This window comes from Vulpes lagopus, chromosome 2, assembly GCF_018345385.1.
Source record: "Vulpes lagopus strain Blue_001 chromosome 2, ASM1834538v1, whole genome shotgun sequence".
In the NCBI taxonomy this organism is placed as follows: Eukaryota; Metazoa; Chordata; class Mammalia; order Carnivora; family Canidae; genus Vulpes; species Vulpes lagopus.
This window is the reverse complement of record NC_054825.1, coordinates 169,117,662-169,129,698: the sequence shown is the minus strand read 5'-3', so window position 1 is coordinate 169,129,698 and position 12,037 is coordinate 169,117,662. Positions and strand designations below refer to the sequence as shown.

The following is a 12,037-nucleotide window of genomic DNA, read 5'->3' as shown; positions in this document are numbered from 1 at the left end:
CACCCACGAGGGGTTAGGTTTGAGTTGGGGTCAGGAGGGGTGGGAGTTGCTGTGGCTGGACACTTATGGGCAGAGTTGAGGTTAGACTTTAGAAGGAAGAAAATCCTCACGAGGCCATGAGTGCACACCAGAACTTGGACTTTGAAATGCTGACCCAGGCACCCCTTCATGCCCTTTGCTCCCCCGTTCCCTTGCTGGCTCCTTAGGAGATCGGGTCAGTCTGGACCTTGCCACTTGGTGCTCCTGGCTGCCACTGCACAGAGACTATGGAGCTGTGGAGGCAACTGAATCAGGCAGGACTGGTGCCCCCTGGGCTGGGCCCACCTCCCCAGGCCCTGAGGGAGCCCCCCGCAGTGGGGAGAGCTGGCCAGACCCTCACATCTCCAGCGGCAGACACTGCAGGTGCCAGGGAGGGTCTGCTGTGGCTCTGGGAGGAGCTGGTGAGTGAAGGGTTTGGAGATGCAAGAGATGGGGCACAGATGGGGGCAAGGAGCGAGACTTGGTGATTGAAGGGCAATAATGAAGTTGTAGGGGGCCAGAGATGGAAGGACAGAGATTGAGAGACAAGAATGGAGAAACAAGCAGAGAGAAACAGAGACAGAGATCCAAAGAGAGAGAGACAAGAGTAGAGAGAGACAGGGACAGCGAGACCCAGAAAGGGAGAGACATAGAAGGCAGACACTGAGACTCATTGAATCTGAGACAGAGACAGAGACAAACAACGGTGGGCAGAGACAGAGAGAGAGAGAGAGAGAGAGACAATAGGGGAGGCACAGAGACACAGGATGAAATGGAGAGACAGAGGCCGAGGCCCAGAGCGCCTGGGAGAAACCGGCCGGCCGGCAGGGTCCAGGGCACAGTGAGGACCTCCCCATGTGCTGCAGGCCCTGGTATCTATCTATCTATCATCTATCTACTTATTTATTTAAATTTTATCTATTTGTTCATGAGAGACACAGAGAGAGGCAGAGAAACAAGCAGGTCCCTGAAGGGAGCCCAATGTGGGACTCATCCCAGGACCCCGGGGTCATGACCTGAGTCACAGGCAGATACTTAACCCCTGAGTCACCCAGGTGCCCCAACAGGCCCTGATTGTGTTTTTTTTTTTTAGATTTTTTTAATTTTTATTTATTTATGATAGTCGCACAGAGAGAGAGAGAGAGAGAGAGAGAGAGAGGGGCAGAGACACAGGCAGAGGGAGAAGCAGGCTTCATGCACCGGGAGCCTGACGTGGGATTTGATCCCGGGTCTCCAGGACCGCGCCTTGGGCCAAAGGCAGGCGCTAAACTGCTGCGCCACCCAGGGATCCCCAGGCCCTGATTGTTAAAGAGAGGCTGGCCTGTGGCCCCCAATAAAGACGGTGGAGGGGTGGGGGTGGGGCACAGAGAGAAGGATTTGGCTCTGAGCACAGCAGGGGCAAATGGGAATTTCTAGGGAAGGAGAAAGTGGGGGTCAGGTGGGAAATCTCAATCCAAAGCCTGGGGGGGAAGCGGGCATCCTCTGCATCCTCTGGCATAACCTGCTGGAGGCAGGTCAGGGAGATTGGAGATGCGACCTGGGTGGGGGATGGGGGATGAGGAACCAGATCAGGTACTGGGAGTGATCAGATGTGGAGGATGGGAGATTAAAACCGGATTTTACAAGGAAGTGCACAGATGGACCCAGGAGAAGGTTTAGGAGTTGGGCTAAAGTTCGGTCAAGCAGAGAATCTTTGCCAGGACTCTGAGCAGGTTTGGGGGCTGGGGGGGGCACGCTGACCCCACACCCACCCCCCACCCGCCCTCTGGGGTCGGATGCCCATGACTCCCCCTTCCCATTGGCAGGGACACCTTCGCCAGGTGGACATCCAGCTGCTGGGTCAGCTTTGCAGTCTGGGGCTGGAGATGGGGGCGCTGCGAGAGGAACTGGTCACCTTCCTGGAAGAGGACGAGGAGAGCCTCATCGAGGAGGAGGAGGACGAGGAGGAGGAAGAGGAAGAGCCTGAAGGGAAGCAGAAGGAGGGACACCTGGGGGCCTCCTGCTCAGCTCTGCGCTACCAGCTCCCAGACTTCGAGATGACGATCTGAGGCCCTGCCCCGTGCTTCTGAGAGCCGCAAGAATGAGATGCAAATATATGCAAAGGAGGGGGCATTTGCAGGTCAAATCAACCTCCCTACCTGGATTGGGAATCAACACGCCCGTTCTTGAGCAAATGCCTTCTCTGGAGATTCTGCATCTAGACCGAGGGGCTGGCCTGTGAGCTGTGGGTGTTTGCAGCTGATGTGGGAGGTTTGCAGAGAAACCTCCCACAGGTGTATTTGCAGGTGAACTGCCGGCGTGTTGCCGGGGACACGTGGGTCTTTGCAAATAGGATGGGAGATGCTTGCCGGTGATCCAATACGGTGGCCACTGAGCCCTTGAAATGAGGCTAGTCTGAACTGAGGCGTGCAAGGGCTTAGTATGATGAAAAGAATGTAAAACATTTCAATAATCCAAAGAATTTGTTGAAATGATATTTTCCACATAATGAGATAAATAAAAATATTACTAAAACGAATTTCACCTGAGTATTGAACAATTTTTTTTAATGTGGCAACATGTATATAATAAAATTTACCATTTTAGCCATTTTAAGTGTACAGCTCAGTGATAGTAAATCCATCCACCTTGTTGTACAACCATCACCACTGTCCATCTGCAGAACTCTTTGTCTTATAACCCTGAGACTGGACCCATTAACTCCCCAGCCCTTGGCAACCAACATCCTACTTTCTTGTCCACTCTAGGAACCTCATAGCAGTGGGATCACACAGTATTTTTTTGAGTCCAGCTTATTTCACTTAGCTTGATGTCCTCAAGCTTCATTCGTGTTGCAGTGAGAGAGGCAACATCTCCTTCCCTTTTGTGGCTGAATAATATTCCTCAATAGAAACACACCACATTTTGTTTATCCATTTTTCTCTCCGTGGGCTCTTGGGTTGTTTCCACCTTTTGGCGACAGTGAATAACTTTCCTGTGAAAGAGGATATATGAATATCTGTTCAAGTCCCTGCTTTCAATTCTATGGGGTATGAGTCCAGAACTGGAATTGCTGGATCATATGGGAATTCCACGTTGATTTTATTTTATTTTATTTTATTTTATTAATTAATTATTTATTTATTCATGAGAGACACAGAGAGAGGCAGAGACATAGGAAGAGAGAGAAGTAGGTTCCCCACAGGGAGCCTGTCAACCACTGAGACACCCAGGCGTCCCCATGTTGATTTTATTTTTAAAGATTTATTTGTTTTATAAAACAAGATGAAACCAGAGTGGGAGACAAACCATAAGAGACTTAATTCATAACTAACTGAGGGTCACTGGAGGGGATGTGGATGGGGGCATGGGGTAACTGGGTGATGGGCATTAAGGAGGGCACGTGATGTAATGAGCACTGGGTGTTATGTAAGCGTGATGAGTCCCTGACTTCTGCCTCTGATACCTATAATACATTATATAATAATTAATTGACTTTTAATAATATTTTTTAAAGAGAAAAAATATTTAAGAGAGAGAGAGTGTGAGCAGGGGGAGGGGGAGAAGGAGAGGGAAAGCAGACTCCCCACAGAGCAGGGAGCCCCACACGGGGCTCGACCCCAGGACCCTGAGATCATGAGCTGAGTTGAAATCAAGAATCAGACGCTTAACCCACTGAGCCATCCAGACACCCTTCCCTGTTTGATTTTTTAAAAAGATTTTTATTTATTAATTCATGAGAGACACAGAGAGGCAGAGACACAGGCAGAGGGAGAAGCAGGCTCCATGTGGGACTCGATCCCAGGATCTCCCGGGGTTGCAGCTTGAGCCAAAGGCAGACGCTCAACCACGGAGCCGCCCAGGTGCCCCTGCTTATTACATTTTGAAATACGGCTGCTAGAAAATGTAAAATTATGTACGGATCTCCTGTTGTATCTCTACCACACAGCACTATTTACACGTTTGCAAACGAGATGTGGGTGTGAGTGAGCAGATGCACAGGGAGGGTTTCTAGAAGTTCCCAGCTTTGTTGCAAATGTGTCAGAGCTTCCCCTGCAGGAGGCAGGCAGATACCTGTGGATGGCGGTGGAGGAGAAGCCCACAGGTAACTATTCCGGCCCTTACGTTTGCAGGAAAGAGGCCCTGAGTCAGCAGGTGGAGGGCTCCTGCCAGAGGAGAGACATCTCTTCAGGGGAGGCGTGTGGACATTCACAAAATCATTATTTCCCGGTGAAGACAAACAAGTGCTTACATTTTTGCAATTCTTCATCAGAACACTTTCTAGTTGGGAGCGAGGATGTTCCCAGAGAAAGGAGATGCTGGTGGAAGAGGTGCTGAACCCCTGCCCCTGCTTACTTCCTCCTTAAAAACAACCTGCTGCTCTTTGTCCAGTGGGGTCCTTCAAGACTGGGGGTGGGCAGACGTGCAGGGGACTTAAGGGGTCCAGGATCCATCCCCAAGCCGGTCCTCCCTTGCCAACCTTAGCCAGGTCTACAGCTGCTGGGAAATCTGCTGTGGGGGTAGGGAGAGTGTTGGCAGTCAGACCCCAGCTCCCAGGGAAGGAGAAAGACACCCCAAGAGGGTGCAAATGAGCAGAGCCCCTCTCTCTCCCGAGAAGCTCTGGGAGGAAGCTGGGGGTGGTCTGGGGTCTCTGGGCAGCTCTGTCCAGAGAGGGAGTCACGAGGGCTGAGGCTGTGGCTCCAGTGCTACTGGGGCTGGGTTGCTTTTAGGAAGGAAAGGATGGGGGGGCACTGAGAGGGAGATGGGAGGGACCCCCTGGAGTGCATCATCCTGGGTTATCTGTGCGAGTCCTAAATCCAGTGGGAAGTGGAAGAGGAGAAGACACACAGGGGAGAAGACCACATGAAGACAGAGGCCAAGGTTGGCCCAAGAATGCCGACGGCCCCCAGAAGCTGGAAGAGGGAAGGAACAGAATCTCTCCCAGAGTCTCTGGAGGGAATGTGGTCCCGCTGATGCTTTGGTTTTGGTTTTTGGCCTCCAGAACTGTTGTAGGATAAGCCTTTTCTTGTTTCAAGCCACAAATGACCAAGCATGTGGTCATTGGTCATGGCAGCCACAAGAGACTAATGCCCTGTCCCCCTCGCAGGCGAGAAAACCATCCCCCCAATAGGAATGGGGAGATCTGTCTCCTCATCATTATCTCCCTGGTCCCTCAGATCCTGTGGAGCCCTGAGGGGACACGGAAATGCCTGTGGATGTCACACCCCAGCCCCCACCCCTCCCCCCATCCTCCATCTTGTTCTTGGCCCAAGCCCACTGTGCACAAGGACAGTCACTAACTGTCATCCCTCCTGGCTTCAGACACAGGCACTTTCTGTGCAAAGGGCTCTCCCTTACGTCTGGATCCTGGCATCTGCTGGAGGGACAGGACCCAGGCTTTCTGGGTGAGGAGCTGCTCAATGTCACCTCCAGTGGGGATAGGATAGGCTAGGGGATGGTTTTGCTGCCTCTTTTTTGAGGGTAATTGTAGATTTTTATATAGTCAACGTGTTGCATTGATTTTTTTTTTTTTAATGTTAGGATCATCTCCAATTTGGTCATTGATCTGGCCAGAGCGAATTCCAGGTGAATTTTTTTCTAAAGAAAGGAAACTCAAAACTGTCCCGTTGGGGATTAAAAGACAGTCAGGGCTCACCATTTCTTTCTTTTTTATTTTATTTTATTTTGTTTATTTATTCATGAGAGACACAGAGAGAGGCAGAGACACAGGCAGAGGGAGAAGCAGGCTCTATTCAGGGAGCCCGATGTGGGACTTGACCCCAGGACCCCGAGATCACACCCTGAGCCAAAGGCAGACGCTCAACCACTGAGCCACCCAGGTTCCCAGGGCTCACCATTTCCGTAGTTTGTTTGTGGCTTCAGCTGACGTGGCATTCACATGGGGGACTGAACACATCCGTATGCCCTGTGAGGCAGGGCTGGCTTCCCGGGCTGGCAATCTGCCATCACGCAGTCACTCAGGAGGGCCTGTGGCCAGGTGTAACACTCTGCTTTTGCCATCTTAAAATTATTAACGATTTTTAAGCGAGGAGCCCTGCATTTTCACTTTACATAGGGTCCTGCCATTTATGCAGCTGCTTGCCCCAGGAGTGACCCACCAAGGACTCAGCCTCCTCTAGGATGCCACCATCCATGCAACGCATTGGGCAGCCACCAGGGGGCAGCACCACCACAGGGTCGCCTGGACGGTGGGCCCTGAGCGCCACCAGCAGTTTGGCATTTTTTCTTTTGTTTGTCTCCTCATAGGTCCCTGTCTCCACCCCTTTCCCCTTCAAGGTCTCCCCAGCTCACAGAGGGAATGTGCTCCAGCACTGATGTACTTTACAGATACACATTTGAAAAAAAGATTTTATTTATTTATTCATGAGAGACACAGACAGAGAGGCAGAGACACAGGCAAAGGGAGAAACAGGCTCCCGGCAGGGAAGCCTGATGCGGACTCGACCCCAGGACCCCAGGACCCCAGGATCACACCCTGAGTCAAAGGCAGACACTCAACCACTGAGCCACCCAGGCGTCCCAGATACACAGTTTTGACTCCACAATCCAAGGTTGGGGCCGGCGATCACAACTCTTTGCCTCAAACGTGACGGGCATTAAATAGACATAACAAGGTCTACACTAACTATTGTCTTAGGAAAATAGTGCAGAGGCTATTGGGAGATTGCTCATGTGTCCTGGTGATGGGGAAGGGAGCAACCAAGTCCCCGTTTTCCAAGAGGGAAGACTTTAGCGCCTAAAGGTGAAAAATCACTAAGTAGCCTCAGAGCGTGTTGAGCAGAGATGAGGGGCTTCCTGCAGGGGAGCTGGAGCTGTTCCCCCACATCCCCCCGAAAGTGGCCCCAGACAGAGAAGCCAGGGCTTTCCTGGGATCACTCTGAGGCACAACACACAGCGACACAGGCTTACCACGGCAACGTCCAGTGTGGTCGCCAAGATAAGACGAAGGAACGTCCCTCCTCCTGGGAGGGAGCCCCAATCGGTTTTGCTCCCGGTGTGAATACCGGGACTAGAGTAATCATCCCATCGTTCGAGCCGCAGAGGGGCTGCATGACCACGAGCTCACGTCTCCCTGGGGTTTCGGGTCATCCCCATCAAAATAGGTCTGCTCTGGGCCAGCCATACACAGCTGATTAAGATTAGTCCCAGAAGCCCACATTTCTTCAGTCTTTGCCCATATAACATATGATGGGGACTGACTTCTCTCTCTCTGTCTCGCCTTTTTTGACATCAGGGGGATGGAATGAAAAACTCAAAATCTGGGGCATTTGGGTGGCTCCTTGGTTGAATGTCTGCCTTTGGCTAAGGGCGTGATCCCGGGGTCCTGGGATCGAGTCCTACGTCGGGCTCCCTGCGTGGAGCCTGCTTCTCCCTCTGCCTGTGTCTCTGCCTCTCTCTCTCTCTCTGTATCTCTCATGAATGAATAAATAAAATCTTTAAAAAAAAAACCCCAAACAACACTTGTTGTTGTTCCTCTGCTCAAAGCCCTTCTGTTGCTCACCTGTGAATCACATCAAAACCCAAAGTCCTCCCCGCAGCCCACAGGTCCTACGTTGGAGCTACTAGGAATGCTGGTTTGCAAGAAGATGCCAGCAGGTCTGTCAAGTTAGCGCCTGAGTCGAGAAAGTCTTGCAATGAAGAAAATGTCAGCGGAAATCAACAGGGCGCTTAGTGACGTGGACCGTCCGCCTTCTGGGCCAGGCTCCTCCCCTCCTTGCAGACAACCCTTTGAGTAGCACTGCCCCTACCCAACCTGGCTCCTGCCCATACTGTGCTGTCCTACTCACCCCATGTGTTCCGGCCACAGGGGCTTTCTGACCCTTCCTCAACTCTCACGCAAGCTCGGGTCTCCCCCTGCTCCCCGGCATCTATTCCCTTTCCAGGAAATCATCTTTGTCTGGAGACTCGCAGGACTGCTCCCGCCCTCTCTTCCCATCTCAGATGTCACCCCACCATGAAGGATTTCTTTTTTTTTTTTTTAAGATTTTATTTATTTATGCATCACACACACACACACACACACACACACACACACACACACAGAGGCAGAGACACAGGCAGAGGGAGAAGCAGGCTCCATGCAGGGAGCCCGATGTGGGATTCAATCCCGGGTCTCCAGGATCGCGCCCTGGGCCGAAGGCAGGTGCTAAACCGCTGAGCCACCCAGGGATTCCTCCAGTGAAGAATTTCATTGACTTTCCTATACAAAGGAACAGGATCTCCCCGTGAAACCCTCACTCTATGTTCTTCACCCTATTTTGGTTCTCTGTTCGATGGCTTTAGAGGACAGAAATTCTGCCTTTTATATCTTTTTTCCCAGATAAGATTGACATGTAACGTTGGATTAGTCTAGGTGTACTGCACACTGATTCGATATATGTATACACTGTGAAGTGACCACCGCAATACGCATAGTTAATGTCCATGACTTCGTGTGGTCATACTTTTTGCTCTTAGCAAATTTCAAAAATGCAATGCAGTATTTTTTTTAAAGATTTTATATATTTATTCATGAGTGACACAGAGAGGGAGAGGCAGAGACATATGCAGAGGGAGAAGCAGGCTCCATGCAGAGACCCCGATGCAGGACTCCATCCTGGGACCCCAGGATCATGCCCTGAGCCAAAGGCAGACGCTCAACCACTGAGCCACCCGGGTGCCCCTGCAATGCAGTATCCTTAACAGAGTCACCACGCTGTGCATTACGCCTCTAGGACTTCTGCATCTGGAAGATTTGATCTTTTGATCACCTTTACTCATCCCCACCGCCCCCTGCCCCTCAGGCAAGGCAACCGTGGACAGTTCTCTGTCAGATTCCACCTGTAAGCAAGATCATAGAGTATCTGTCTCTCTTTGACTCGCTGGCTGCTCTTAGCACAATATCCTCATCCATGTTGTCCATCCATGTTGTCACCAAAGGCAAGAGTTTCTTCCTTTTTGTGGCTGAATAATATACCATCGTATGAGATCCCACCTTTTCTTTACCCATTTATTCCTCAACAGACTTTTAGGATGTTTCTGTCTCCTGCCCTTTGTGAATGATGCCGCAGTAAACCTGGGGGTGCAGGATGTTTTTCAGGAGGTGATTTCATTTCTTTTGGTCATATACCCAGAAGTGGAACCGTTAGATCAGATGATAGTTCTATTTTTAATATTTGGAGGACTCACCATATTGCTTTCTGTGGTGTTTTTGTTAGATTATTTATTTATTTGAGAGAGAGCAAGAGAGTGAGCATGAGTGAGGGGGAGGGGCCGAGGGAGAGAGAGAGAATCCTAAGCAGACTGTCTCCACACTCAGTCCGGAGCTCAACTCTGAGCTCAGTCCCAGGAAGCTGAGATCATGACCCTGAGCTGAAATCAAGAGTCAGATGCTCAACCAACTGAGCCACCCTGGCACCCCCAACTCCGGGCACCCCTCTTTCTATATTTTTGGGTATTCCAAATTTTGGATATTAATCCCTTACCAGACATACGATTTAAAATGTCTCTCCCACTTGGTGGGTTGCCTTTTCATTTTCTCATGGTTTCCTTTGCTGTGCAGAAGCTCTTCAGCTTGATGAGGTTCCACTTATTATTTTTGACTTTCATTGCCATCCAAAAAACTCATTGCCAAGTCTGATGCCAAGGAACTTACTGCTTGTGTTTTCTTCTGGTAGTTTCATGGTTTCAGATCTTATATTCAAGCCTTTAATCCAATTTAACTGAATGCACATGGTGCTCCTGATGGAGCTCTCACTCTCCTGGATCCACTGCTCCAAAATTGTTGACACTTTGTCGGGTGGTTGTAACAGGAGGGCAGTGCATGCTCTTGAGGGTGAAAACTCTTTACAATTGACCTAATTTGAGCCCGTTGAATTCATACACCATTTCTGAATCTGAGTACTTTCAAACCAAAGCAACTGATGGTGGGAGAAACATGTCCTCACCAGGGAAATTTGGGTTTATATTTGAAATAGTACATAAGGGGCGCCCGGGTGGTTGAGCATCTGCCTTTGGCTCAGATCATGATCCCAGAGTCCTGGGATTGAGTCTTGCATCAGACTCCCCGCAGGGAGCCTGCTTCTCCCTCTGCCTGTGTCTCTGTTCTCTCTGTTTCTCAGATGAATAAATAAATAAAATCTTAAAAAGAAATTTACAGGGTAGCTTTGAGGGCCCAGCGGTTTGGCGCTGCCTTCAGCCCTGGGGTCTGATCCTGGAGACCCGGGATCGAGTCCCACATCGGGCTCCCTGCGTGGAGCCTGCTTCTCCCTCTGCCTCTCTCTCTCTCTCTCTCCCTGTCTGTCATGAATAAATAAATAAATAATCTTTTAAAATAAATAAATAAATAAATAAATAAATAAATAAATAAATAAATAATTTATAGGAAAGGAGCCAAGAACATACAGTGGAGGAAGGGCATGTAATATCTTCAGAAAAGGCAAAGGTTTTCTTAAACACAAGGGAGCTTCAAAGGCCACACAGAACACCAGACTCAGGAATCTTCCAACCTGCTCATCTAAGTTGTCGCCCTCATCATCTCCTGTCCTCATTCTTTTTTTTTAATTTTTAATTTTATTTATTTATACATTTTATTTATTTATTCATGAAAGACACAGAGTGAGAGAGAGAGCAGAGACATAGGCAGAGAGAAGCAGGCTCCATGCAGGAAGTCCAATGTGGAACTTGATCCTGGGACACTGGGATCCTGCCGTGAGCCAAAGGCAGATGCCCAACTGCTGAGCCATCCAGCCCTCCCCTCATTTTATTTATTATTATTATTATTTTTAAAGATTTTATTTTTTTATTCATGAGACACACACACACACACAGAGGCAGAGACATAGGCAGAGGGAGAAGCAGGCTCCATGCAGGGAGCCAGACGTGGAACTCGACCTTGGGACTCCAGGATCATGCCCTGGGCTGAAGGCAGGTGCTAAACCGCTGAGTTTTAATGAGTATTCGTATTTATTTTATTTTTATATTAAAAGAGTATTTTAAATTAGGCTCCATGTAAGCATAGCACCCACAGGGGGCTTGAACACACAACCCTGAGACCAAGACCTGAGCTGGCTGATTTCATGACTTAGACGCTTAAACAACTGAGCCTAAGAACTCTTTAAAAAATATTTATTTATTTATTTATTTATTTATTTATTTATTTATTTGAGAGAGAGACAGAGAGAGAGAGAGAGGCAGAGACAGAGGCAGAGGGAGAAGCAGGCTCCATGCCAGGAGCCCGATGCGGGACTCCATCCCTTGGGCCAAAGGCAGGCGCCAAAGTGCCGAGCCACCCAGGGATCCCTGTTTTTGTTTGTTTGTTTGTTTGTTTTTGTTTTTTAATGAGTTCTACTTGGGGCCTGAGCCCACCATCCTGAGGAAAGAGTTTCATGCTCTAGGTATTCAGCAACCCGGTCGCTCCCTTTTCTTCTTCTTCTTTCTTCCTTTCCTCCTTAATTTCTTTCTTTCCTTCCTTTTTTTTGAATGTCACATCTTAGACTCTTTGGCTGTCCTGAATCCCTCAATCTGCCCCCCTCCCACACAGCTGCTCCTCTACCCATCTTTCCATCCCTGCTCAGCCCTTCTCCTCCCACCTTGGCCCCTCAACTCCTGAGATCCCTGGAGCCTCGAGCCTCTTCCCCGTTATGGACTCTGGAGGGGCTCAGAGCCCCATGAGCTGCCATGGGAGGCTGAAACGGGCTGGCTGGGAACACAGAATGAACCTCACCCACCAACACTTTGTATTGGTCACACCCAGAGCTTCCTCTTGGAAGGCAGGAAGGTTTCAAGGGCCCCAGGGATCTTCACCCCAAGTTCTTCCTTAAATCTGTGAAAAATTATGGGGAAAAACTCATAACATTACATTCCCTACCATTCACTGGGAACCAGGATACAGATGAGCAGGGGTATCAATATTCTCAGGGGCGTACAATGCATCTCTAGCACCTGCTCATTTTGTAACAGAAAGTCTGCACCCACAGTTTCCTGTTTGCTCCTCCCTGCCCCCACCGGCCCCACATGTCTTCTTTCTGTTTCTATAAAT

The 12,037-nt window shown here is 49.6% G+C and overlaps 1 protein-coding gene across 1 annotated transcript; it reads left to right on the top strand.

The window, feature by feature from the left end:
- Positions 1-206: 206 nt before the first annotated feature.
- ERICH4 (glutamate rich 4) lies at positions 207-2,536 on the top strand. Its single transcript, XM_041746089.1, has 2 exons — positions 207-440; positions 1,824-2,536. The coding sequence occupies exons 1-2, from the start codon at positions 267-269 to the stop codon at positions 2,064-2,066; spliced, it is 417 nt and encodes a 138-aa protein (XP_041602023.1). The 5' UTR covers positions 207-266; the 3' UTR covers positions 2,067-2,536.
- Positions 2,537-12,037: the final 9,501 nt, after the last annotated feature.